General features: G+C 54.3%; 3 protein-coding genes across 8 annotated transcripts; 1 reads left to right on the forward strand and 2 right to left on the reverse strand.

The window, feature by feature from the left end:
• Positions 1-1,986: 1,986 nt before the first annotated feature.
• ZNF668 (zinc finger protein 668) lies at positions 1,987-12,127 on the reverse strand. Of its 2 annotated transcripts, none has more exons than XM_029948970.1 (3): positions 12,040-12,127; positions 5,228-5,903; positions 1,987-4,761 (listed from the first exon to the last, which is right to left on the reverse strand). In XM_029948970.1, exons 2-3 carry the CDS (start codon positions 5,875-5,877, stop codon positions 3,552-3,554), a joined length of 1,860 nt encoding a protein of 619 aa, XP_029804830.1. In that variant the 5' UTR covers positions 5,878-5,903; positions 12,040-12,127; the 3' UTR covers positions 1,987-3,551. The 2 variants fall into 2 exon arrangements, with proteins under 2 accessions (XP_029804830.1, XP_029804829.1); XM_029948969.1 differs by lacking the exon at positions 12,040-12,127 and adding an exon at positions 10,145-10,861.
• A 667-nt stretch (positions 12,128-12,794) lies between these two features.
• ZNF646 (zinc finger protein 646) lies at positions 12,795-21,161 on the forward strand. The gene is made up of 3 exons (XM_029948963.1): positions 12,795-13,092; positions 14,271-19,705; positions 20,993-21,161. Exons 2-3 carry the CDS (start codon positions 14,353-14,355, stop codon positions 21,112-21,114), a joined length of 5,475 nt encoding a protein of 1,824 aa, XP_029804823.1. The 5' UTR covers positions 12,795-13,092; positions 14,271-14,352; the 3' UTR covers positions 21,115-21,161.
• A 407-nt stretch (positions 21,162-21,568) lies between these two features.
• PRSS53 (serine protease 53) lies at positions 21,569-26,949 on the reverse strand. 5 transcript variants are annotated; one of them, XM_029948968.1, is made up of 11 exons: positions 26,555-26,949; positions 25,628-25,648; positions 25,368-25,530; positions 24,766-25,031; positions 24,470-24,624; positions 24,092-24,311; positions 23,180-23,330; positions 22,850-23,094; positions 22,623-22,768; positions 22,180-22,396; positions 21,800-21,919 (listed from the first exon to the last, which is right to left on the reverse strand). In XM_029948968.1, the coding sequence occupies exons 1-11, from the start codon at positions 26,610-26,612 to the stop codon at positions 21,900-21,902; spliced, it is 1,662 nt and encodes a 553-aa protein (XP_029804828.1). In that variant the 5' UTR covers positions 26,613-26,949; the 3' UTR covers positions 21,800-21,899. The 5 variants fall into 5 exon arrangements, with proteins under 5 accessions (XP_029804825.1, XP_029804828.1, XP_029804826.1 ...); XM_029948966.1 differs by having other exon boundaries at positions 24,470-25,031; XM_029948965.1 differs by lacking the exon at positions 22,180-22,396 and having other exon boundaries at positions 21,569-21,919; positions 24,470-25,031.
• Positions 26,950-27,549: the final 600 nt, after the last annotated feature.

A 27,549-nucleotide genomic window follows, 5' to 3' on the forward strand; every position in this document is an offset into this window, starting at 1 on the left:
AAAGGACGATCCACACAATGAGAAATTTTGCAAATCAGGAAACTTCTATCTAGAATACATAAAAAGTTTTTATTACCACTCAACAGCAAAAAGTCAAACAGCCCAATTAAAAACTGGGCAATGAAATTGAACAGACATTTATCCAAAGATGATATACAAATGGCCGATACGGATACAAAAAGATGCCCAACATCATTTGTCATTAGGGAAATGCAAATCATAACCACAAATTCACACCCACAAATATGGCTATAATGAAAAGATAGATAATAACAGCTGTTGGTAAAGGTGTGGAGAAATTAGAACATTCATCTCCTGTTGGTGGGAATGTAAAATGGTGCAGAGAGTGGAAAACATGCCGACAGTTCCTCAGGTGGTAGATAAGCAGACAAGAGAATTAAAAAACATGTCCACTTAAAAACTTGTCCATAGAATGCTCATATGAATGTTCATAGCTGCATTATTCACAACAGACAAACAACAGAAACCCAAATGTCCATCAACTGTGAATGGATTAAAAAAAAGTATCTCCATACAATGGAATATTATTCGACAATAAAAAGGAATGAAGTACTGACAAATGCTACAGCATGGATGAACCTTGAGAACAGTGTGCCAAGTGAAAGACACCAGTTACAAAAGCCCATATATTGTATGATTCCATTTACATGAAACATCCACAAAAGGCAACTTGATAGAAAGATTTGTGGTTGACTAGGGCTAAGGGAAAGGAATTGGGAATTGGGGCTGGGAGCAATAGGGAGTGACAGCTAATGGGTATGGAGTTTCTTTTAAGGGGATGAAACTATTCTTTTTGGGGGAGAGGATGAAACTATTCTAAAATTAGATTGAGATGGTTGCATAACCCTGTGAATATACTAAAAACCACTGAATTGGATACTTGAAATGGGTTAATTGTATGGCATGTAAATTATTTCTTAATTAAGCTGTTAAAAATTTTTTTTTTAAATCTGACCATCCGAGTTCTCAGGGAGCAGGAACTGGGATGTGGGATGCCTAGGGTGTCAGAGAAGGGGGACCAGGGGATGAGTGTGCCGTCTGGTCACAGAAAGGGAGCAGAGGTTGTGGATTTCTTCTAAATATCCATGGGACCCACTTCAGCCTTCATTGTAGATAGATACCCATGGGTATCTGTTGATTAGGGTCTATGGTATCTTTGTACCGATTTTCAAAAGGTGCCTAGTCATCCCCAAGATAAATCATCTTGCTCAAGTTCACAAAAGAAGTCAGTAGTAACAAAAATCACTTCCAATACGCTAGTCCAGTTTGTTTCTTTCCTGGACTCTGTCAGACTTTGATCCCAGCCCGTACAAGCAGAAGTCCTGGGGTCAGTGCTTGTTCTACTTTGGGAATGGTGACAGGCAGTTGAGTATCTTTGGCCAAACTGGTATCTCTTCCTGCAGCCATGACATCCTGGCCCCTGCTGTTACCTTGTGGCCCCCTTGTGCTGCTGTGGAGAACAGGAATAAGACCTCTTCTAAAGCTAGTGTCTGAGGACCCAGGCATGACAATTTTTGAGTGAAGTCCCGGACATCAAGGGGATACTTGCTATTTCTGTTCCTGGAGCTCCCTGGTGTAACAGTCCTGACTTTACCAGCTGCTGCAAAGTCCCTTGTGACTGGCATGTGGGCCTGGAGAGGGGCTGCCCATGGGTCACTTCCTGAGGCTGCCAACTTGGTGTAGTGTTGATAAGAGCAAGTCTAGAGATGATAAGATCATGGAAAAGAGAAACTGGCTCACACTGACCTTTGGCTTCATTTTGGCTTATAAATTGGGAAGGCCCTAGTGGCTGGACTTTAAAATCCAAAGTCAGTTCTTGAGTGTCCTTCTAAAAATATTCTAGAGGTGCCTGGGTGGCTCAGTCAGTTAAGCCTCTGACTTTGGCTCAGATCAGGATCTGATGGCTCGTGGATTCGAGCCTCACATCTGGTTCTGTGCCGACAGCTCAGAGCCTGGAGCCTTCTTTGGATTCTGTGTCTCCCTCTCTCTCTGCCCCTCCCCTGTTTGTGTTCTCCCTGTCTCAAAAATAAACAAACTTAATGGGAGTATGCTAACCACACTGCTTTGTACCTTCGTTTTTTTCACTTGACACACTGTCAAGATATCTTTCAACAATCTACATTAATAAGCCTCACTTTTTTAAAAAACAGCTGCATAATATATTTTAGAGTGGCTAGCTGTATTTAATTAATCCTTTGCTAATGGACATTTAGGGTATTCCCAGTTATCACAAATTTTGCTGCACCAAACATTCTTGTCTTTACCTTTGTCACAGAAGTGGAAAAAGAACTCGGTGTTGTAAATTCTTTGACATGTGCTTGCCAAGTCAAGGGTATACGCATTTTAACTTTTTAATAAACATGACCAAATCATCTTCCCAGAAAATTATACCAATTTACACTAAATGTGGGTTTCATTTTTTGTCTTTAAAAAACTACTTTAAAAAATTTTATAGTCTTCCAGAATATGGGTAGAACTGTAATTTAACAGCCTATCGTTTCCCCACTGCTCTGAATATTCATGTTTATCATAAACTAAAGTCTCAAAAATAGGGCTGTTTCTAAAGCATTCCAACCTCATTGGCTGATATTTTTCTTGTGCCAATAATAATCTGTTTTAACTTCAGTGCTTTGGTGTTTATCTAGTATGTCAAATACGTCATCTCCGTTGGTTCTTACAAATGTATTACAGCAGTTTTGGGTTTTAGAGTTGTGTTAATAAATCTTTTGGGATGACAATGAATCTGAGGATTCGACTACGGAGAATGTCTTTCCATGCAAGTACATGGTATGTCTCCATTTAGTTAGGTCTCAAAACCTTCAGGACCTTCAGGAATACCATTTTCTTCACGTAGGTTTTGCATATTTCTTGAGAGGTTTATTCTTTTGTAGTTTTAGGGTTCTGTTTGTCCCTCTTTGTTCCCCAAGTCGTTTTTCTAATTTGTTACTGTGGTACACAGGAAATATACTAATTTAGGATCTCAGTGTATTATCTGTAAAAGGACAGAGCTAGTCAGTAAGAGGCTTCCATGATGAAATAACTATGGGCTAAACAAAGCTAAACAGATGTTCATTGGAGGATTTATCCATGACTTTAACACACTCTTGATCACAATCCCTAAGGAGGCACAGGGAATTCCCTGGACTGCCTTGACCAGGGAACCCTTTGTCAAAAGACATTCTGAAAACATATGTTGGGAAACAATGCATCCAAAGACCCTTCTAGTCTCTGATCTGCCAATCCAGGGGTCTCCACTGAATCTTATCTAATGTCCAAACTCCCACCCCCTCTCCCCCAACCAAAACACAGAAGACAACCCAGTGTCAAGGTGAATGCTTGAATGAGTGTTCCTTAGAGAGAGACACGCTGCTGCCCACCTCCACTGTCCCCAGCTCTCTTTGTTGGCAAGGAGAGAGATCTGCCTGGGGGGCAGGGATCTGGAGTCTAAAAGAGTGAGCCGGGGCAGAGAGGTTCAGGAGGCTCGCTGTGAGGCCTGGGCTCCTGGGAGTGAGGTGAAGGGAGCATGGGCTTCAAGCTGGTCCCTCTTCAGGCATTCCTAGCAAAGCTACCAGGGGCTCAAGGGGCGTGGGGGTCCCGACTGGCACAGGGTGGGTACGCTCATGCTTGCGCAGGTCGCTGGCACTCAAGAAGGCCTTGGGGCAGTGAGGGCAGGTGTAGGGGCGCACAGAGCTGTGGGTGCGGCTGTGCTTGCGCAGCCCAGCCCGGTCAGAGAAGCTCTTGCCACACTGGGTGCAGGGAAAGGGCCGGAGCTCTGGGTGTGAGCGCTCATGCCGTCGTAGCAACGTCAGCGTGGAGAACGTCTCCTTGCACTCCCGGCACACAAACTGCGGAGGCTTCTCATCAACCTCCTCGCCTCCCACGCCGCCTTCCCCTGCCAAGGGACCGGGAACCTCCCCAACCCCGTCTTGGCACTCCACGTGTTCCACCGTCATGCCCACCACTTGCCACTGGGTGGCCATCACACCACCTGATTCGGGGGGCAGCCCTAGCAGCCCTGTCGGAGGCTCCCCTAGCCCTGCACCTGCTGTGGGGGCCGCTGAGCCCTCGCCTGCCACACTGACAGGCAGTGCCAGCCCCACCACCAGCTCCTGCTGTGGGGGAGCCCCAGCAGCCTCGCTGCTCCGATGGGTCCGCTCATGCTTCCTCAGGCTTGACGACACCACGAAGGACTTCCCACAGGCGTTACAGTGGAAGGGGCGCTCACCTGAGTGTACCCGGCTGTGCTTAGTAAGGCTGGCTCGCTCGGCGAAGGCTCGTCCACACTCCTCACAGCGAAAGGGCCGCTGGCCTGAGTGCACCAACGCGTGGCGCTTGAGGTCCCAAGATGCCACGAACGTCTTGTCACACTGCAGGCACTTGAACGGCCGGTCGCCCGTGTGCACCCGCCTGTGCATGGCCAGGTCCGCGGGCTGCCGGAAGTCTTTGCCGCACTTCTCGCAGCGATAAGGCTTTACCCCCTCGTGCGCCCGCTGGTGGCGCCGGAAGCTCGACGGGTCAGAGAACATGCGGCCGCAGCGCGGGCACAGAAAGGGCTTCTCACCGGAGTGGGTGCGCTCGTGGCTCTGGTAGGAGCTGAGCTGCGTGAAGCCCTTGCCACAGGCTGGGCAGCGATAGGGCTTCTGGGCCGCGTGGATCCGCTGGTGGCACGTGAGCGACGAGGAGCGCGAGAAGCTCTTCCCACACTCTGAGCAGAGGAAGGGGCGCTCACCGGTGTGGGACCTGCGGGGTGAGGAGGGCGGTCATGAAGGCGGCAGGCCTCTCATCTGATTACTGCTGCCTGTCTGCAGTGACTTAGGGACGGGTGTATAGAGCTGTACCCCAGAGTAGGACACCTTCAAGACCCCACTCTGCACACCATCCGCCAGGCCCCATTCCCACCTACAAACCTCCACCAGGGACCCTCTGCGTGGCCTGGCTGGAAGTCGGGTCCCCTTTCCAGTTGGAGCCAGGCCAATCAGATCTCAGTGGAATCCTCCAGGGCTCCCTCCCAACACAGTCTGCCCCACCCCCACCCCACCGAGCCAGGGGCACCAGCTTCTCCCCAAGGCCCAGCCCCATCTTCCCATTGGCCTCTTTCCTCTCTTTGAGCCTCAACCCCAGGCCCCATTGGTCACAGGGCAACCACTGTTGCCCCACATCCCACCTCCGCCCCTGGTCGGCTAGTCCCAACCCCCTGCACCCTCACCGCTCATGGTTGCGGAGGTCCTTGAGTTCGGCGTAGGCCTTGCCGCAGCGCTCGCAGCCATAGGGCCGCAGGCCCGCGTGGGTGCGCCGATGCTTGCGGAACACCGAGGGGTCGGCGAAGCTCTTGCCACAGTCAGAGCAAGCGTAGGGCCGCTCGCCCGTGTGACCTCGCTGGTGAATCTTGAGCTTGGAGAGCGCGCCATAGGCCTTGGGGCAGTGAGCACAGCGGAACGGCAACTCACCAGCGTGTGAGGCCAAGTGCACACGCAGGCACACTGGCTGCATGAAGCGGCGGCCACACTCGGGGCAAGGGAAAGGCTTTTCACCAGTGTGGCTGCGCCCGTGACTGCGCAGCTCAGGTGCTGTTTTGTAGGCCTTGGGGCAGAGCGGGCATGCGTAAGGCCGAGGCTTTGCTGATGCACCTGACACCTTGTCTCCGCTGGCATCCTCTGCTTTGGCCTCTGTCTCCGGCTTTAGCTTCGTTTCCGCCACCTCCTCGGCGCAGTCTACAGGACCATGTGTGGCGGCGTGACGCGCAGCCCTGGGCGCATTTGGAAATGTCTTGGTACAGGACAGGCACTTGTAGCGGCGGCCGGAGCGCTTATAGCCAGGGGCGGAGGAGGACCGGGCCTCCGTAGACTCCACCTCCATGGCCACAAAGGGCGCAGCTAGCTTCTCTAGGAAAGAAGCAAAGTTAAGACACAAGCCATTCTCTAAGGTCTCTATTCCTACCGAGGCCTCAGAGGGGAGTTCTGTCTTATCAGCTTTTCCCACCAGGAATGGCCACATCCTTCTTTCCAAACACTCCTGGGTCTAACACTCTGTACTCAGGTTTCCTGTCTGGTCTGCTCACCGAGGAAAGAAGTTGGACCAGGTGACCTCCGGGGGGCTAAGAGAGGAGTCCGGTGTCATCAAAATGTGCACCCGCACTTCTCTCCCCAGCTTCTGGACTTTTCCAAACCCAGTAGCAGTCCCAGAAGGCCCAGGTTCCATCCATCTCACCATCTTCCTTCTCCGCCTGTTTCTAAGGCCTGTGCCAGGACACAGAATCCTATGCAAGCCTGCAGACACAGAGGCTACGTAGATGTGGGTCAGACCTGAAGGTTCCCAAGTGCCCAGGGAAGACAGAGGTAGGTCCAGAAGGCAGAACTAGTGGGTTAACTGGTGACTGGCACCATGTGGCTGGCAGCGACAGGTCCCTAGCATATGTGTTTTGTCTTTCCCCTCTGGTTAGCTTTCAGAGGCAGCAACTATTGGCACAGAATTCTGGCCTTGCACAGCTGTAAGGGACTCCACCCCAGGCAGGAATCCTGGTCCACCCTCTGCTCCGAAATTGCTGTTGAACTTCTGCTCCCATAGCTCTGGTAATGGGGAGCTCAGTTCCTCTCAGGGCGGCTTAAGCCATTGCTGGCAGTTAGACGTGTCTCAGTACAATCAATATATCTGATTTAGCCTGGCCACCTGGGACACCTGCTCTAGCTAAGCTCCCTTCTTTCTCATTCAGAGCCCAGACACCCTCCACCCAGCTGCTCCTGGGGATCAAGGCTGGGAGGAAATAGGATTAATGGCTGCATTGGTCTTAACACCAGCTCATCCTCCCTAGGGGATGAAAAGAAGAGGATTATGGGCAGATCCACTTAGGGAGTGCTCAGCAGCAGCTGCTGGGGGTGGCCCGGGGGAGGGAGGAGGACTCTGCTATAGACAGGGCAGGGGGGCCAGGTGTGTGCAGAATCCAGGCTGGGGGGTAAGAGGCCAGAGTTCTGCTGCTCCTTTCTAGGCCTGTTTCCTCATCTGTATACCTCAAGGGTCGGTAGCTTCGAAGTTCTGACCCAGGGAGGACACAGGAGCCCTTTGGGGTAAGCGGCAAGGGCTGCATCTTTAGAGCCAGCATCCTTCTGCCTAGTGGCCCTGCCTCAGTCTCCCACCCCTACACACATAATCTGCCGTGCGCACAGGCAGCTTCTTCATAAAGTATCATGTGATATTCTGTCCCCTTCTCAATAACCTTCCATGACTCCCATCACACCACGCAAACTCCCAGGTCCTTGCTGGCTGTTATAAATCCCACCAATCCTTTGAGCCCCACTTCCCCCAGGAAGCTCTCCCGGCATCTCCCCTATGGTTTCTGGCCCCAATCTCACACAACTCTGTTCCATCCTCAGTTTGGTTTTTGTTTTCTTTTCCCACTTTTCCCACTAAATAAATGCTGGGGCTGGAGGGGAGTTAAAGGGCTTGAGGACCAACCATGCCTGCGGTTTGAATTCCCCCCTATAGTTTCCAGTGAATCCTTTCCTGTCTCTGGATGAGGCAGTCACTACCTCCTTTCCAGACCATCTCTGGACAGACGGCCTGATAAAGTTTCTCTTTAATAGAAAAGATAGCTCACATTTCCGAGCACTTGCTAAATAAAAGGCGATTTCCTAAGCTCTTTACATGTATTAACTCAAACTCTATGTCAACACCACAAGAAAGGTTCTATTATATAGAACCTTTTTTATAGATAAGGGAACAGAGGCCCAGAGAAACAATGTAGCTTTGTGGTTAAGTGTCCCAGCTCTGAAACCAGACTGCCGGGCTTTGAATCTTGCTTCACTCACTTCCTAGCTGTGACACTTACTTTATGCCACAGGACCTTAATTTTCACATCTGAAAAATGGAGGTAATAATAGTACTTAACTCACAGCGTTGGGTGAAGACTGAATGGAAGTGATATGATGTGAATAAATGCCCTCAATTACTGAGAGTCTTCTGAGAGCGTGTGCTGAGCGTGCTACTTTATTTAATTCTCTTACAGCTTCCTGAGATAGAGATTCTTATCCTCATTTTACAAACAAATGAACTGCGGTTCCAAGGGATTTAGTGACTAGCCCATGGTCACAAAGCTAGACTCAACAGCTGGGACTTGAATTAGGTGTTTAACTCGCCTTGAGTTGCTGGGCCCCTGACCAGTCGTTTCGGCCCTCCCAGACTTGTCTGCTACTGGGCCAACCCTCCAGTGACCAGAACCCTGAGTCCAGGCCACATCCTCATCCTCTCTCATCCCTGCAGAACTGCCGTGACCCCAGAACCAGCACCCTTTATGTTTGTTCCACTCTCAGAGGGCTCAGACCCTGCGTTCTGAGCTCTGGGCCTCAGTGTTCCCATCTGTGAACCAGAAAGCAGCTAGCTGGAGGTATACATCTCTCCCCCTAAAGCACTTCCCTGGGGAAAAGGTAGGGAAGCACCAGCTTGGTCCCAACAGGTGCCCAGCTCCATGAAGCGCAGAGGACCACGTGGGCCAGGCCCCTGTCTAAATCCCACCATTAGCTACTCCCTTCATTGTTCACTGAGGACTTGTCCACCCTTCACTCCCTAGAGCGATGTTTCTCCAAGCCAGGTCTGTGAACCCCATCCCCTGCCTGAGAATAATCATCCAGGGAGCATGAGGTTGGACTCAGAAAACTGTACTTTAAATATCCTCTCAGGGTCATGCCAACCAACACTTAAGAACCAAAGACGTTGAGGCGCCTGGGTGGCTCAGTTGGTTGAGTGTCCGGTTCTGCTCAGGTCGTGATCTCACTGTTCGTGAGTTTGAGCTCTGTGTTGGGCTCTGTGCTGACAGCTCAGAGCCTGGAACCTGCTTTGGATTCTGTCTCTCTCTCTCTCTCTCTCTCTCCCTCTCTCTCTGACCCTCTCCTGCTCATGCTGTCTCTCTTTCAAAAAACAACAACAACAAAAAAAAAACATTAAAGAACTAAAGAGGCACCTTGGGTCTTCACAAAGCTTCTAGGAGAGGCTCTATGATGCCTCTTGTTCAGAGATGGAGATTAAGGCCCCCATATGGGAAAACGCTTTGCAAGCACACCTAACTAGTCAAGAGGCCCAGACTCAAATCCAAGTCTTCAGGCCCCTGGGTTCTTTCTCTACCAGTCTTCATTCAGTCAGGTTTCTGAAACAAATTGGGAAGCTTTCCACTACTCCTAGGACAAAGACTATCTTTTCCATGGATAGCAAGGGCCTGGATGATCTAACTCCTGCCTACCTCACCTTCCCCTCCTCATTAGGCTCCACCCACACAGGCTGTGTCTCTTTTCCAAAAATAGCCAAATTCCTTCCCACCTCAGGGCCTCTGTACTAGTCATTCTCTCTGCTAGAACCGCTACTCCCCAAGGGTCATTGTGCAGCTAGCTCTTTGATTTCATTTGGGCCTCAGCTCCCTGTCACCTCCTCAAAGAAGGCTTTCCTGACCACCTTTCTTTTTCAAGTTTATTTATTTATTCTGAGAGACACAGAGACAGTGTGAGTGCAGGGGGAGGTGGGCAGAGAGAGAAGGAGAGAGAGAGAATCCCAAACAGACGCCACACTGCCAGCGCGGAGCCCAACTCGGGGCTCGAACTCATGAAACTCTGAGATCATGACCTGAGCCCAAACCAAGAGTCAGCCAATCAACCGACTGAGCCACCCGGGTGACCCCCCCATTTTTATTTTCACATTTATTCATTTTTGAGAGAGAGAGAGACAGAATGTGAGTGGGGGAGGGGCAAAAAGAGAGGGAGACACAGAATCGGAAGCAGGCTCCAGGCTCTGAGCTGTCAGCACAGAGCATGACGCAGGACTCAAACCCATGAACAGTGAGATCATGACCTGAGACGAAGATGGACGCTTAACCGACTGAGCCACCCAGGTGCCCCCTGACCACCTTTCTTAATGCTATCTACATTCTTTAGTTCCCCTTATGGTACTCATCTGGATAACATTCCTTGAAAGGTTACCATGGGCCAAATATCATTCTATGCATTTTGTGTGTACTACTCAAGCTAAGCCTCATAACTGCCCAGAAGTTTCTTATGGACTGAATGAATGCACACATGCATGGAGGAAGCCATGTGAGGACATGACAAGAAGGTAGACAACTACAAGCCAGGAAAAGAGTCCTCACCAGGAACTGAACTGGCCACCATCTTGATCTTGGACTTCCCAGCCTCCAGAACTGTGAGAAATAAATTTCTGTTGCTAAGTCCTTCAGTCTTGTGGGGGTTTTTTTGGTCATGGTTAGCCTGAACACAGTAAGTTAAACAGTATTACTTCCCCCATTTTACAAAGAAAACGAGACACACAGAAATGAAATAACTGGTCATGGTCACAGCCAGTATTCAAAGCCGGTGGTCGGCCTCCCAAATTTCTGCTCTCTGTCCTGATTGTTGGTTTGGTAGCACTTATACACATTTTATAGCTTGATTGTTAATTTTCTGTCTCCAGCGCCAGAGTCTAGGCTGGCAAAGAGCCAGGAACCTTTATTATTTTATATCCTCTACACCGAAAACTGTGATTGATGCCCCAAAACAAAGTGAATGAATCAACCTCTGAGACAGAATTCAAACCCAGGTCTATTGCTTCTGCCTCCCCTATAGTAGGGGTTTGTGAGAAAGTCTGTCAACAACTATTTATTAACCGAACTTCTCTGCCTTTCCAAGTTCACAAGTTCCAAATATCGCCCCATTATCCCACAGCGGGTTTGCTGCTCTGGTGAGGGAGATTTGTCTTTGCTTCACTACTGGCTTAGGAGGGAGATGCGGGCCTGCTGCCTGACCAGGCTGTAAAATGCCAGAGATGCAGGGATTTAACTCCCCGACAGCTTAGGCTACGACCCTGTGAGCAAGGATGAGGTTAAAAAAAAAATTTTTTTTTTTTTTTTTTAAAGAAGATGCTTTTTCCTCTTCTCTGCATCTTGTATAAACAAGTAGATACCATTAATGCCTTCCAGTTCATTGAGACCTGGTGAGATGGTGAATCAGGAACTGCGAACTGTGCTGAACTGAAAGCTAACCATCTCCTAGGCCTTCTCGCTGGTCAGTTCACAACCTAATCCTAACCTACTTTTTCAGCCTCAGCTCCAGTGGCCATGTCCCTCCTCTCAACAGTGAACTAAGCTCCAGCCTCAATTCTCAAACTTTCTTCACTAAATCCATCTCCACTTGTAATTCCCTCTCCTTGGGGAACCCTGGCTTCCCTTCCTCCATGGGAAAATTCTTTTGCATTCTTCAAATACCCACTTTCTCAGTGCCCTCAGAAATACTTAAAAGGCACTAGAGGTAAGGGCGCCATGGCGCTCTGGGCCTCAGTTTTCTCATCAGTAAGATGGGGTCTCTGAGGTACGCGGGAGTTTGAAGGGCATTAGGGCCTAGAAGTCGTGCTGAGAAGGGGCCGAGAGCTGCAGAAACTCGGCGTTTCTCGCTCTCTGCAAGTCTATCTGTCGGCGCCCCCAAACAGACAGCCAGCCCCGCAGGGCAGGACCCTGGGCTGACTCGTCTCTGAAGGCTGTGAAAACGTGGACTCGGAGACCGAGGCAGGAAGGAGTGAACGAAGAATGAGAGAACGAACAAATGAATGGGCCAAGGACTGGACGCTGGACAAAGGCCTGCAAGATGGCGTTCTCTAGGACCGCGGGAGGGGCGGCCAGGACCTCGGCCGGGGAGGGGTGTCGCAGGCGCCGGGGACCTTGTTAGGCGGGCCGCGCGCCTGGGACAAAAGCCTGCAACATGGCGGGCTCTAGGACCCCCAAGGCCCGCACCGCGCTCGGCGGGCAGCTGTGCCAGCCGAGCCCAGGCGTCCGCAGCCGCCGGCCCGCGGGGACAGCCGGCGGGTTCTAGGACCCGCTGGGCCGGAGCCCGACTGCGCCCTCCCGGGGCCGCACTCCTCCCGCCCCGCCCGCGCTGCTCGCGCCAGGCCAACCCCATCCGCCCTTTGCACCCACGGGGAAACTGAGGCCTCTCAGACTGCGTCCGCGCTGGCGCGGGCCGGGGGTCCCTGCGGCTTCCCGCCGGCGATTCCTACCTCAACGAACTTAGGCCGGCTCCGTGGCGTCTGCGGCAGCTGCTCTGACGGACGGACCCCGGACGCTGCCTGGGAGGGGCAGGCGCTAGGACCCAGCGGGGGGGGAGGGGGAAGGAGAGGCGGGGCCGGAAAGCGGAAGTGGGAGGGAGCTTTCCCAGCTAGGGAGGAAGGCTAAGTTTACCCAAGCACTGCCGGAGGAGAAACATCTTGAAAGGGGTTTCTGTGGGTGCTAAGGACAGGGGACGCCAAACAGGCTTACGGCATATACCGGGTTATTGCTATCTTGGGGCCAGATCCAGAACTGGAAGGCAGGAAGACAGGAGGGCCATGCGCAAGCTTTTTAGAACCGAAATCCACTTATATTCCACCACATCTCCCTCAGTAGCGAGGAGTGAATAAAGCTCCCTCCATCTGTCTTGAGAAGTTTTTTACAGGGAGCCCCACAAAAAGTGTCACTAAAGTGACAAAAGTGTACTGAGGCCAGAACAGCAGAACCCTTTTATCCCCTGTTCTGCTTTCAGCCAATATGCGCCGGAATGATTTTAGCAGCTCTTGCCGGAAGTGTGGCCTAGGCTAGTGCAAAGCAACGCAGAATCTTGACCTTCGTGGGCGGGGTCAGAGTCGCGATTCGGATACCTCTCCCTTAGCCCCGGAAGTGTGTCTGAGTAGAACTGCGGCTTGGAGGCGGCACAGGAAGTGTTCTCCAGGCAGAGGTTTCGGGGGGAACCTTTTGCGGCTAGGACATTTCCTGTTTCCTAGTAACAATAGGAAGTGTCCGCGGAGCTGGGGGTAGACTCCAGGCTCGAGCCAGCTGCTCCCTCTTACCTCTACCTTCTTCCTTCTCCTTTTCTCCTTTCCCTTTTCCCCTCCCTTCCCGCCTCCCAGGAGCCCTGGCGGAGTGTGCGTGTGTGGGAGCGCGAGAGCTCCCTGCAGCCACCCCTTGGGGCGCGCGGCTGCAGTTAGGGTGAGGGTCCCAGTGCGCAGGCGCGCTCCCGTTCGCGGTCCCCAACGGACTCACCCGCGGCGGGAACGAAAAGGGGCCAACCGAGTGAGGTAGGGGTCCTGAGAGGAAATTGGCCGAGGAGATGAGTGAGGCGAGAAGACCTGGTTGGTAGTTGATCAGGAGTAGGGGCTTAAGCGAAGGGGCTTTGTGAGTTGAGAAGTCGAGGAGCAGGTTTAAAGGGGCTTTAGATCTGGAGATAGGAGTTGTATGTATAGGGATCCCATGGCAGTGAATGAGAATCAGAGTCAGCAAAGGTCACTGTGATATAGGAGGCATGGGGGCCTGCTATGGAGAGAGCAAGGGCTTTGGAAAGAAAATTGCCTGAGTCAGTGGGTTTGGTTCTGTGTAAACTGGGCTAAGGAGGCACTGCAACGTATTGTGCGGATTAAAGTGACACAACGAATATACTTTACTTAGCACAGTGCTCCGCACATGGTAATGCTCAGTTAGCATGTGTTGATGTCATAAGTATTTTGAGATAAGATAGAAAAAATAAGAAGGCATGGGGAGGGTATAGTGAAGAGATGTAGGAGGGAGAAAAGGTAGGGGGTGAAGAACAACCAGAAATGGGTTGGAATTTCCAAGATAGAAGATGATTTGGATTCAGAGGAAGTAAGTGAAGGAAGTGGCCAAGAGAGTCTTTTAGAAAAGAGACCTTGTGACCCTGAAAGGAATAGGGGAGATGAGGCAAGCCAGCCCTTTCTCTGAAGAGGGCTTTCACCCCACCTCTCACATCCTTGGCTGTCAACTGGAGAAAAAGGCTGCTTTCAGTGTCTAGGCTACTCCGTTTAGCTGAGGGGGCAAGAAGAGAGAATTAGACTTCTCATATTGAAGGTTCTAGGAAAGTTTCAGGTTTCCTTTTAGTATGTCACAGGAGATAGGTTGGTTGATTGTTTCAGGATTATAGAGAAGAGAAGTTCGGGACAGTAAGATTTTTTTTAATTTGGTCTGATGAACAGAAGTAGATTGGTAGGTCTGTGATCAGAGGTAGGTTGCATCCCTCTAGACTTTAGTTTCCTTATCTATACCTCTAGGATGAGTTAGGCCTGGGGGAGTTCCCATATTTAGGGAGCTTTTGTGCAGGAGGCCTTAAATCCAAGAGAAAGCAAGTCCCTGGGCATTACTGCTTGGGGAACGTTTCTGTGACCTCTGATGAGCTTGCTGCTTATAGAGCCAAGAGGCAGAGTTAATTCAGGCCTGCCTTCTGACCACCACCCCCTCTTCCTAGGCCTTGGCCCCTCCACCAGAGGAAGATGCTGCTGCCACCTGCCTGCTCTTCCTGAATCTCCAGGTTTCTGCCACACTGCCCCATGGAGGACGTGCCCACCTCACTCAGCTGCTCTGACTGTCAGCGCCACTTTCCTAGTCTTCCGGAACTGTCCCGGCACCGTGAGCTGCTCCATCCATCTTCTAAGCAGGACAGTGAGGAGGCAGATAGCATTCCTCGGCCCTACCGCTGTCAGCAGTGTGGCCGGGGCTACCGTCACCCAGGGAGCTTGGTCAACCACCGTCGGACCCACGAGACTGGCCTTTTCCCCTGTACCACTTGTGGCAAGGACTTCACTAATCCCGTGGCCCTCAAGAGCCACATGAGGACGCATGCTCCAGAGGGCCGCCGCAGGCGCCGGCCTCCCCGCTCCAAGGAAGTCATTCCACCTCTTCAAGGGGAGACAGCATCCTCTGACTCCAGAGACCAGAGGCCCAGCCCTGGGGAAAGCTGGACAAGCCAGAAAAGACATGCTGAAGAGACCTCTGGCTGTGAGTCTGGGCCTGACCCCAGGGCAGCTCTGAGCACTTGGGAAGATCCACCCACCAGACCAAGAGAAGGCTGGGAAGGCCAGCCAGATTCAGAGGAGGGTGCAGAGTGCTGGGGGCCCACTACCAATTCTACCAGAGCCACCCCGCTCCCCACCCCAGCCAGCAGCCTCCTTAGCAATTTGGAACAGTATTTGGCTGAATCAGTAGTGGATTTCACAGGGGGCCAGGAGCCCACTCAGTGCCCTCCTGCTGAGGAAGAACGGCGGTACAAGTGCAGTCAATGTGGCAAAACATACAAGCATGCTGGGAGCCTCACAAACCACCGCCAGAGCCACACCTTGGGCATCTACCCTTGTGCCATCTGCTTCAAAGAGTTCTCTAACCTCATGGCTCTGAAGAACCACTCCCGACTCCATGCCCAGTATCAGCCTTACCAGTGTCCCCATTGTCCTCGTGCCTTCCGGCTCCCCCGAGAGCTGCTGGAACACCAACAGTCCCACGAGGGTGAAAGGCAAGAGCGGCTATGGGAAGAGAAAGAGATGCCCACCACCAATGGGCACAGAGATGAAAGCAGCCAGGACCAGCTTCCTAGTACACAGATACTGAACTGCTCTGGGGAGCTGAGCACCTCTGGGGAGCTGGAGGACAGTGGCCTAGAGGAGTACCGGCCTTTCCGTTGTGGAGACTGTGGCCGTACTTACCGCCACGCCGGGAGCCTCATCAACCATCGCAAGAGCCACCAGACCGGTGTCTACCCCTGCTCCATCTGTTCCAAACAGCTGTTCAATGCAGCTGCCCTCAAAAACCATGTGCGGGCTCATCACAGACCCCGGCAAGGGGCTAGGGAGGGTGGGCAGCCATCAGTACCACTAGCTCACCTGCCTCTGACCGATACGACCTACAAAGATGAAGCGGTCCCCACCACCACCCTGGACCACCGCCCCTATAAGTGTGATGAGTGTGGTCGGGCTTACCGCCACCGGGGGAGCCTGGTGAACCACCGCCACAGCCATCGGACAGGAGAGTACCAGTGCTCACTCTGTCCCCGAAAGTATCCTAACCTTATGGCCCTGCGGAACCATGTGCGGGTACATTGCAAAGCTGCTCGCCGCAGTGCAGACCCAGGTGCTGAGGGTCCCCCCAGCCACCTCAGGGTAGTGCTCCCACCTGACCCAGTGGAAGCAGAGGCAGCCCTACCCACAGATCAGGGGCATGGGTGCAAACATGAAGAGACCACCAATGTCCCCCCAGCAGCAGATAGGACAGCACCACAAATATGTACCACGTGTGGGATGGTCTTTGAAGACCCTGAGAGCCTTGAACATCATAGCCGGACCCATGGGGAAAGGGAAGACAGCAAGACAGAGACTAGGGTGTCCCCTCCTCGGGCATTTGCATGCCAAGATTGTGGAAAGAGCTATCGCCACTCAGGCAGCCTTATCAACCACAGGCAGACCCACCAGACAGGGGACTTCAGTTGTGGGGCCTGTGCCAAGCACTTCCACACCATGGCCGCCATGAAGAACCATTTGCGACGCCATACTGGACGATGGAGCAAGCAGCACGGGAGGCAAGCTAGCAGTGCCGGCAGTGGGGGAGAAGCCAAACTCCCGTCAGGCAGGAGCTGGGCCCAGGAGTTGGTGGAAAACAGTGAAGGCCTGGACTGTCCTCAAGACCCTTCAGGGGGAAGTCCTAATGGAGCCCAGGGCAACTTGGAAAGTGATGGGGGCTGTTTGCAAGCTGACACTGAAAGGGATAGATGTGGGATTGAGAGGGATGAGGCCTGTTTCCAGGGGGATAAAGAGAGCAGGGGTACTGAGGAAGGACTGAAAAAGAAGGAGGCTTGTTTCCTTGGCAATATGGATGTCCCAGGCGATGAAGAAAGCAATGGGACTCGCTTCTGTGATGGTCTCACTGGGGTGGGTGAAGACCAGAAACCAGCCACTGGCCTGCCCAGCTCCTCTTGCCACTCTCCTGAAGCTGTCACGGGCTGGCAGGCTGAGGTCTCCCATACGTGTTCTGACTGTGGGCATTCTTTCCCTCATGTCACTGCCCTGCTGAGCCATAGGCCCTGCCACCCACCAGGCATCTATCAGTGCTCTCTCTGCCCTAAGGAGTTTGACTCACTGCCTGCCCTGCGCAGCCACTTCCAGAACCATGGGCCCGGGGAGGCAGCCCCCGCACAGCCTTTCCTCTGCTGCCTCTGTGGCATGATCTTCCCAGGACGGGCTGGCTACAGGCTTCACCGGCGCCAAGCTCATGACTCCTCTGGCATGACTGAGGGATCAGAGGAGGAGGGGGAAGAGGAAGGAGCCGCAGGGGCAGCCTCCACTCATACCCCTCCACTGCAGCTCTCAGAAGCAGAGCTCTTGAATCAGCTGCAGCGGGAGGTGGAGGCACTGGACGGAGCTGGCTATGGGCACATCTGTGGTTGCTGTGGTCAGACCTATGATGACCTGGGGAGTTTGGAGCGTCACCACCAAAGTCAGAGTTCTGGGAACACCATAGACAAGTCTCCCAGCCACTTAGGAGAGTCAGGTGATGCCACGGGAAGGGTTGTAGACCATGACCATGTCTTTGAGGACACAGTGGCCTGCCTGTCTGGGGACGGTGGGGACAAAACGTCTGGAGAGGGAGTAAGTGCTATGATTGTAGACAAGCTTTCCATGCAAGGTGGGGAAAGTTCACAGGAGGCCCAACCCCGCCCCTTCCGCTGCAACCAGTGTGGGAAGACCTACCGCCACGGGGGCAGCCTGGTGAACCATCGCAAGATCCACCAGACTGGAGACTTCATCTGCCCCGTCTGCTCCCGCTGCTACCCCAACCTGGCTGCCTACCGTAATCATCTGCGAAACCACCCGCGCTGCAAAGGCTCTGAGCCCCAAGTGGGGCCTGTCCCAGAAGCAGGAGGCAGCAGCAGCGAGCCCCAGAACATGGCAGAAGAAGGGCTGGGGCAGGCAGGTGTGGGAAAGTTCCAGGAGGAACTTAAAGTGGAACCCTTGGAGGAGGTGGCAAGCGTGAAAGAGGAGGAGTGGGAGGAGGCCACTGTGAAGGGGGAGGAAGTGGAGCCAAGGTTGGAGACCGCTGAGAAGAGCTGCCAGACTGAGGCCAGCTCTGAGCGGCCCTTCAGCTGTGAGGTGTGTGGCCGGTCGTACAAGCATGCGGGCAGCCTCATCAATCACCGGCAGAGCCACCAGACTGGCCACTTTGGCTGCCAGGCCTGCTCCAAAGGCTTCTCAAACCTCATGTCTCTCAAGAACCACCGGCGCATCCATGCAGATCCCCGGCGTTTCCGCTGTGGTGAATGTGGGAAGGCCTTCCGCCTGCGGAAACAGCTGGCCAGCCACCAGCGGGTCCATGTGGAGCGGGGTGGGAGTGGGGGCACCCGGAAGCTGACTCGGGAAGATCGGCCTTTCCGGTGTGGGCAGTGTGGGAGGACCTACCGCCATGCTGGCAGCCTCCTGAACCACCGGCGAAGCCACGACACAGGCCAATACAGCTGTCCCACCTGCCCCAAGACCTACTCCAACAGCATGGCCCTAAAGGACCACCAGAGGCTGCACTCAGACAGCAGGCGGCGGCGCGCAGGGCTATCTCGGCGGGCAGCTGTGCGCTGTGCCCTCTGTGGCCGAGGCTTCCCTGGCCGGGCATCTCTGGAGCAGCACCTGCGAGAGCATGAGGAGGATACCAAAAGGGGCCCAACGGGTCCAAAAGACACAGAGGGCAGTGAGGGGATCCTGGCTAATGACCAGGGACTAGAGGACACATCTGGTGGTACTGAGTCAGTTGGAGTCCTGCTGGAGGATGGAGCCAGGAGGCTGGGGGAGCAGAGTCCGAGCCCCATCAGGGCAGCAGGTTCAGAAGCCACAGAGCTGGTATCCTGGGACATGGGGAATGCCGAAGTGAGGCAAGGAGACGGGGGACCAGTGGATCATGGTGGAGACTGGGTTCCTCAGGGTCATGTACTGACCAAGCCAGAAGATGAGTCCGGGAACAGCATCCCCAAGAGTCCTTGCCGCCATGGCAACAGCCAGCCCAATGGACCTAGTTTGAGTCCTCTGGATAGCTGGGACAATGGAGACAGCCGACCTCAGCTCCAGCAAGAGAGTCACACCTTTTCCTGCAGCTGCTGTGGCAAGACGTACTGCCAATCAGAAGGCCCTTTGAACTGCCACAGCACCTCCAAGACAGACTGTCACTATTGCCTGCTCTGCTCCAAGGAGTTCTTGAATCCTGTGGCCACTAACAGCCACAGCCACAATCACATAGCTGCCCAGACCTTTGCCTGCCCTGACTGTGGTAAGGCCTTTCAGTCCCATCATGAACTAGCCAGCCACCTGCACACTCATGCCAGTGGCCTCAGTCAGATGCCACCCCAGATAGAGGAGGCCAGAGGTCCTGAAGGTGGGGCTGTGAATGATGAGGTGCATCTCCCTGGCCATGGGGAAATACAGAAGGCCCCATCAGAACCCCCCAGGGCCCCAGGAGAGAATGCTGGGAGTGCTAATGGGGGACAAGGAGTAAAGTCTACAGTGGCTGAAGATGAGGAACGGCCCTTCCGTTGTGCCCAGTGTGGACGTTCCTACCGCCATGCCGGTAGCCTGCTGAACCATCAGAAGGCCCACACCACTGGACTCTACCCCTGTTCCCTCTGCCCCAAACTCCTACCCAACCTGCTGTCCCTAAAGAACCATGGCAGGACCCACACAGACCCCAAGCGCCACCGCTGTAGCATCTGTGGCAAGGCCTTCCGGACAGCTGCCCGGCTGGAGGGTCATGGGAGGGTCCATGCACCTCGGGAGGGGCCCTTCACCTGCCCTCATTGTCCTCGCCATTTCCGCCGCCGAATCAGCTTCCAGCAGCACCAGCAGCAGCACCAGGAGGAATGGACAGTGGCCAGCTCTGGTACGGGGACATGAATGACTTGGGCAGAGGACAGAAGGGTTCCAGAGGAAGTGGGCAGAGTGGGGGTTGGAGGGACAAGGAGTGAGAGAGGATCACATGGCTTCCGAGAGGTTGGGCAGAGGTGGAGGGTGGGGACTTGGATGTGGAGGAAAATGGTCTGAGGATGCTGCCTGGTGAGGGCAGAGATCCGAACCCCTGGGTCAGATAAATAGCATGGTGCGTTGGACAGTGCGGTGGGGGCAGGGGGTGGTTGTGGGCAGGGGGAGAGGCAGAGAGGCAGCTGCTGTGCAGGAGCCAAAGAAGAATGGGCTTTTTGTTCCAGGAGGGGAGGCAGGCATCTGGCTACTACATCTGGAAACTCCTGATCCGGCCAGTAAAGGAATGATTTCCGGAGAAAAATGGCCTAGGTGGTGCTCTTTCCTTCAGTAGGCAGGGAGCGAGAGGGTGAAGGATGGGGGTGGGAGGCAGATGGGCCTGCTTTGTGTGATTTTTGCTGACTCGGCCAGGGAAACTGGGCACTGGTTGGCCCCCAGCTCCCTGTCCCTCTTTCCCCGAATTTTGTCTCTGGTCCCCTTCCTCGCTTCTTGGAATCTCGACCTTTGGTCCTTTGTTACCGATATTGCCTCATGTCTCTTCCCTATATTGATTTTTTTCTTCTCTCTGCTGCGCATCTCCTTTTTTAGGAGCCAACCAAACCATTTTCCCCACCTGCATACCCCCCATTCCTGCCCGCACACCTTTAACTGGAGGCTTGAGTCACAGATAATTGTTTCTTTGAAGCCAGGCCCAGCTGAGGCAAGAAGAGTCATTAGCCCCTATCTCCCATCCTCTATCAGGGAGAATTTCCATGGAAAGTCACTCCACCCAGCCCTACTGCAGGATGAGGCTGTGTGGGAGTGAGGCAGCCTGTTTCCTCGGTCTGTTCTTGAGCCCTGGGCTCATGTCCTCTGCCTCCTCTAAAGATCTGTAGGCCTTCTCCCAGGATCTGTTCTATTTAGTGGCCACCAAGAGGGGTATCCCCAAGATGGCGGGCCCTTGGCGAGAGACTGTCAGGGAAGGAGGAGATGGCGGGTGGGAGTATCCTGAGAGAGCGGACGAGATGGCTTTCGAGATAAAAGATTTCTTGTGGCCTCAAGGGAATGAGTAAGGAGCCAGTTAATCAGGCCTGGAAAAATCATTGGGAGTTTTCATGCAGGCCTCTGGGGTCAGGGGGGTAGCAGCAGGATGGCCTGCAGGCTAGGGAGGGGGTGCAAGCCTCAGTCAATGACCACATCTCTTTCTCCCCAGGAGCCCCAAAGGCACCAGCGGCGGGCAGACGGGACCTGTCACTGCCCCCTCCACCTACCCCCACGACCCCACTTCTGGATCCTTCACCCCAGTGGCCTGCAGACCTCAGCTTCTCCCTCTGAACTTCAAGTCTCCAAAGATCAGAATACGGGCGGGGCGGGAGGGGCGGGGTGTAGGGAAAGGCTTGCTCTCCATGTTTTGCTCAGGAGTAGTTAGGCATCCCCATCTCTTATTCTCCTCTCCTGCTGTGAAGAGGACCCACATCTGGCTTCTTGCCCATGGAGGGGGTAAGGCGTTCCTCATGTCCCTGTCCTTGCAGGCTGTCTTTTCCCCAGCCTTTGTCATTATGCTCTTCCCTATGACCAGCCCTGCAAGAAACCCGGTGCCAGATGCTGCCACAATGTGGGTCCACTGTCACCAGCCAGATTCCAACGCCAGGGAGAGGTGGATTCAGAGAGCCACAGGTGGGAATGTTGCCTGTGGAAGGGGAGCCTTTTGCTATAATTTGTAACTTATTTTCTAAAGTCTATTTTGTAACAATTTATTTAAGTTAAAAAAAAAAGGAAAATTGCTCCGCCCAAAAAAAAGAAATTTTCAGAGTAAGTGACTGGTGTGATCCTATCTGAGGGGACGGAGACTAGGGAGGGCTGGGGACGCCTGCGTCGGACTGCAGAGCTGGGTGCTGCAGAGCTGGGCGCGGGGAGGCAGCCACCGGTGACATGTCCCTGGCCGGCAGGGTGGGGAGTAGGGGCAGTCGCTGGTCCAGGCGCTCCTTCCCAGAGCCCCACTGGGCTGTTGGGCCTGCCCCAGTGCCCGGAACCACGCGTGCGTGGGGGGAATGGGAGAGGGACAGGGGCAGTGACGCAGGAGTTGTCTCTCTGCGCCTGCAGCATCCCAGCGCCACCTGTCAACAGCCAGCTGGTTTGCCTGTCAGGAAGAGGAAGGAGGGTGGGGTTGGCCTCATCTCAAAACTTCCCTCCCTCCCTGGAAGGAAGAGGAAAAAGGTGCTACTTAATCCCCGTAAGAGATGAGAAAACTGAGGATGGAAGAGGTTGTGAGCCCTGCTCCAAGTCACAATGATGAGGAGCCAGAATTTTGTCCACCGCCCCACCCAGGGCAGCTAGAGGGGGCTCGGAACAGCTCTCTGCCCGGATTGAGAGAGAATGGGTCTGGAGAGGGCCACGTACTCATGTTGGCCAAGCAGCTTCCAGTCTCTGCCTCGGGCTCCGGCTCCTCAGCAAAATAGACCTGCCAGTCCAAACTGCTGACCCAGTTCTCATAGGCGGGAAGTGCCGCGAAGACCGCAGGCCTTGCAGGCCCTTGGCAGGCATCTCCAAAGCTGTGTAGCCCCGCCAGGAACCATGTGCCCCTCACCTCGTGCACCAGCGGTGCCCCAGACAGGCCCTGTCAGGAGTCGGGTGACACTGGGTGACTTCCCTAGGCAGCCGTGGGGGCAGAAGGGGCTAGGGGCTGGGATGAGGCTCTGGCTATTTGGGAGCCAGTTGGCAGGATGGCCCAATTTCAAGTGAGAGGCAGGTCCAGAGGCCAAGCCTGACAGAAGGTCTGTCTGTGAGTTCCAGGATAAAGATGCCAGGGGGTCTGTGGAATAAGGTTTGGGGGACAGGCTCACCTCACAGTGGGGCGGCTCACCCACAACACTGGTACACACCATCCCTGGCAGAATGGGGATATTGTTGCTCCCAAGAGTTGAGTGCAGCCGGCTGCAGGCCCTGGGTCCCAGGAGGGTCACAGGCACTGTCTGAGGGGAGCTGGCACCTATAGGGCAAGGGAGAAGACCCAGCTGCCCCAACAGCCTCTAGGATGGACGGACAGCTGGGGTGGGCCTGTCCTACACACCTGCTTCTTGGCGGGGCAGCCCCAGGACCCAGCCACGTTCCCCATCAGGCAGGTAGTGGTCGGCATATGGCAGGCAGAGGGGCCGAAGGCTGGGGCCCAGTGTCACAGGTTGGGCCAGCAGCAGGAGTGCCACATCGTAGCCCCCTTCTGGGTGGGTATAAGCCCCATGCAGGATGATCTGCTTCAGGCCCCGTTCCTCTGGCCCGGCCCCCAGCCCTATGCTCCATTCCTCTGGGGTCTGGCGCCTGTGCAGAGAGGCATCATTGACAGCATCGAGTGGCAGGGCTGCCGGCGAGGGCGGAGGCATGAGGCAGGAGAGACGTGGCTCACCCAATGAAGCAGTGGGCAGCAGTCAGCACTACCTCCTCTGACACCAGGGCTCCACCACAGGCTAGCTTCCCCTGGTGCTTCAGCCTGGCATCCCAGGGCCATGGGGAGGGAGCTCCTGCCTGGGGACCTCCTCCTCTCAAGGATCCACAGGCTGGAACAGACAGATTACATCATCTGCCTTCTTGCTAAGTGCTCACTGCATGCCTGGCCCTGTGCTAAGCGCTTCCCACGTACCATCAAATCCTCACAATATCCTCTTAAGTTGGATTTTGTTACCCTCATTCCCGAAGTAACCAAAGTTCCAGAGAGGCTAAGTGATTTTCTAGCTCAGTAACCAACCACAGGCAGGTAACCGACTTGAGACTCAAAAGCCAGGAAGGCCCTAAACTTTTAAACCCTGATGGTCTGGCCTTATGGGAGTGGCCCTGCTCATCATTCTCCCATCCCAACAGTCTGCCCCTACGGGCTTGGACTGGCCCCAGAATTCCTGGCTCACTGGTACTACTCTTAACCATCAAGAAACAGTTTCCCTCCCAGGAATAATTTTGCATGCAATTTACATGTTAGTCACTTAATGCCAGAATCCTGAGTGGGAACCCTGCCCTGTCCAATCCCCCTGGGCCCCTGCTTGGAAACTGGCAGCTTACCCCCACAACCTTCAGTCAGGTCTGAGGTCCCTCTTCATACCTATACTCTAAATGCACAAAGTTCTGCAGTATTTGTGCCCCTCAGCCCTGAAATGGGATGGTTCCCCTTTTAGAGGCTGAAAGGGGCCTTAAATGCCCCGTTAGTAGGCCCCTGGCAACGTGTGAATGCCCCGTACCAGTTCTCTGTTCTGAGCTGAAACTGACGTCACTGTGCTTCTGTCTGCTTCCCAGAACACGTCCCACTCCTAACATCCCCTGCTCATACCTACACAGCTGTCCTCATCACTGATCTCCGGGATCTCTGGGTTCTGGGACAGGAAGGCTGCTCCCTGAGCTCGAGCCTGCAGCCAGGAGCTATGAGCCGCCGTGTTGGTCAGAAGCACAGGCGTGTCTTCTTGGGCACAGCTTGACGCAAAGCTGATGATCCCAGCCTGAACCCAATGTCCGTCAGCCTCACGGCACAGCACGGGGCCCCCAGAATCTCCCTGGAGTCGGGAAAAGGAGTCAAGTATTGATACTTCAGCCCCAGCCATGGACAGACACCCTTTAACAGCGGCATGTCCATCCAGCCCTAAAGTTCAAACACCCAGCCCAGGGCTAGACCTCCTCCTTTTCTGCTCCCTTCTCATCTTTCCCATCAGACCTGACAGGGCCCCTGCACCCCAGGCTGGGCGCCCCCACACAGCATCCCAGGCCGAGCTGGGCTGGCCAGCAGCCGCTGGTGCAGCCGGTTGTAGAGACAATTACACGTGGGGCGGCTGATTAGACGCAGGCGCAGATTCCGTAGTGACCTGGGAGCTGGCAAAAGAAAGGGAATTGGCGGGGGCGGAGGGGGGGGGGTACAAGGGAGACCGAGCACAAGGACAATTGGCAGCTGAGGCTGTGTGACCTTGGGCAAGCATAGTGCCTCTCTGAGCTTCAGTCTGGGACAGCACTTACCATCATTGGTGTCCTGATCCCAACCAGTAGCCCAGCAGTAGGTCCCGAAAGGAAAGCGATGAGTAGATTGGGGCAAGCAGAGGGGCATGTGGGCCACGGGGTGGGCGAGCCGGAGCAGGGCCAGGTCTGAGCCCTGGCTGTAGTGGTTATAGGCCCTCGGCAGCTGCAGAGCAGTCACCCCCACCTCCTCGGCCCCTGGGCTCAGCCCTTCACGGTGCAGAGAACCCAGGACAACTGACCAGGAGTTCAGTTCTGTCAGTGCTGCCCTGGAAGGGGAGGGATGAGGCCGAGGCATTGAATGCAAAGGGAGACAGTGACTCCATGGGGGACACCACCAGGTAGGTGAAAGATGGACAAAAATCAGCCCAGAGCTTTACGCAAGGTCCTTCCCTCTCCCAACCTCCGTTTTCTCATTTGTAAGTCTTCTACCACGAAAGGTTACGATTAACTTGATAATGTATCCCTGGCACATGGCATACGTTCAGTAAATGGTACTTTGTGATTCTACGGGCAGGGATCAGTTTTATAGAGTTTGGGGACCTAATCACCCCACCCCACCCCACCCCCAAAAGTCAGGAACTCTGACCCCAGCCATGACTCACTTTTCAAAGCAGTGGGCAGCAGTGAGGACCCAGGTGTCCGCCACCAGGGATCCGCTGCAGATGTGGACCCCGAGCCTCCTCACACTGGCTTGCCACGGCCACTCCCCACGTACCGTGTTGCCCTCCTGAGGCTCGGGGGGGCCAGGGCCGCGCTGCCCACATACTGCGGAGAGGGGTGGATCAGACTGACAGAAGGTCCCTGTCCTGTCCTCACCACAGGCCCAAGCCAGACCCAAGGAAGGCCTGGCCCCAAAGCTTACCGTGCTGAGCTGCTTGAAGACCTGGGAAGAGAGAGACACAAGTGAGACTTGGGGGAGCCTTACCTGCCTGGTCCAGCCTTGGCGAAAGGGATAGGTTTTGGGGGATGGGCCCAGGGTCCTTGCCTATGACTATGTGGCTACCTTACCAGCCCCTCCCAGAAAGAAAATATATGAGGTGAAGAAACAGCTTTTATTGGAACCAATTCAGAGCGTACACTCAGTAATTAATTCTCCTCCTTCAGCTTTGCTCAGCACTCCTGGGCCTGAGAAGCAGGGCCAGGGTTCATTTTGGGACGAGTCCAACCTTCCTGCGGGCTTCAGATCCCCTCACTCCAGCCCCCGCCACTGAGTCATGGAGGCGGCCTGTATATGTGGAGAGCATTAGCTTAATTGTGCCCTCAGCCGTGAATGCTTAAGAGGGAGGATTAGAGGCCAGTGACGTCATGTCCGAGTGGGGGAGGGCTCCAAGAGATGGAGACTCACCCCACCCTTGTTCTGACGACTCAGACCCCCTCCTCCCCCCTTCCCACAAACCACCAGAGACTTTACCAAAGGATCCTCTGCGCTGCCTCTTCCCCATCCCTCCTGGGCCAGGAGGGATGGGGAGACTGAGGCCAAAGGGCCCCCAGAAATTGCCGAAGGTCATTCTGGAAGCAGAGAGGCAGATGGGCACAAGGTACACACACAGACATAATGACTGCAGACATAGATTATAATCTAGCCTAAGAAAATCACACCCATCTTGATATACGTGGCCACATACACCTCATCTGATACACGGCCGGACACGGTTACATCGCCACAGGCAGACTGTCGCTCCCATAGGCATGCCCCCTCTCACATACACCAGGCTGCCAGGCTGCTGGGCAGAGGGCAGCCCCTGAACACCTACCGTACCACTCCCCTACCCAAACATGGGTGGCTCACCCTCCAGGAGGACCACCGCTCCCAGGATGAGCAGCTCTGGTCCCCAGCTCTGCTTCATGCTGCTCCAGGCCACTCTGCCGCCTGTACTCTGGTTTTCAGAGAGGCCAAGCTGGGTCTCCCTAGCTCCACCTCTGCTCCGCCCCCAGTTGGCTTGAGTCAGGTGCCAGAAGGGAGCCAGCAGCTCCTAGCTCTGGGGTTGTGACTGTGTTACCCTGGGCCATTCACCACCCCTCTCTGGGCCTCAGCCATGGCCAGACTGCCTTGGTTCAACTCCCAGTTCCCCCACTTACTACATGAGTGATCTTGACCTTGGACAGTTAACCCCTATGTGTTTTGTATGAAAAACTCAGAATTGAATATATATATATATATTTAATATATAAAAATATTTAAAAGTCCAGCATAGGGGCGCCTGGGTGGCTCAGTCGGTTGGGTGTCCGATTTCAGCTCAGGTCATGATCTCACAGTCTGTGGGTTCGAGCCCTACGTCGGGCTCTGTGCTGGCAGCTAGCTCAGAGCCTGGAGCCTGCTTTGGATTCTGTGTCTCCCTCTCTCTCTGCCCCTACCCCGCTGGCTCTCTGCCTCTCTCTCTCTCTCTTTCTCAAAAATAAAATAAAGACCGGGGCGCCTGGGTGGCTCAGTCAGTTGAGTGTCGGACTTTGGCTCAGGTCATGATCTCACAGTCCATGGGTTCGAGCCCCGCGTTGGGCTCTGTGCTAGCAGCTAGCTCAGAGCCTGGAGCCTGCTTCGGATTCTGTGTCTTCCTCTCTCTCTGCCTCTCCCCCACTCACTCTCTGTCTCTCAGAATAAAATAAAGACATAAAAAGAAGTTTTAAAAAATAAAAAAAATAAAGACATAAAAATAGGGGGGGGTGTGCCTGGGTGGCTCAGTCGTTTAAGCATCCGGCTTCAGCTCAGGTCATGATCTCACGGTTCATGGGTTCGAGCCCTGCGTCGGGCTCTGTGCTGACAGCTAGCTCAGAGCCTGGAGCCTG

Source organism: Suricata suricatta, chromosome 8, assembly GCF_006229205.1.
Source record: "Suricata suricatta isolate VVHF042 chromosome 8, meerkat_22Aug2017_6uvM2_HiC, whole genome shotgun sequence".
NCBI classification, from domain to species: Eukaryota; Metazoa; Chordata; class Mammalia; order Carnivora; family Herpestidae; genus Suricata; species Suricata suricatta.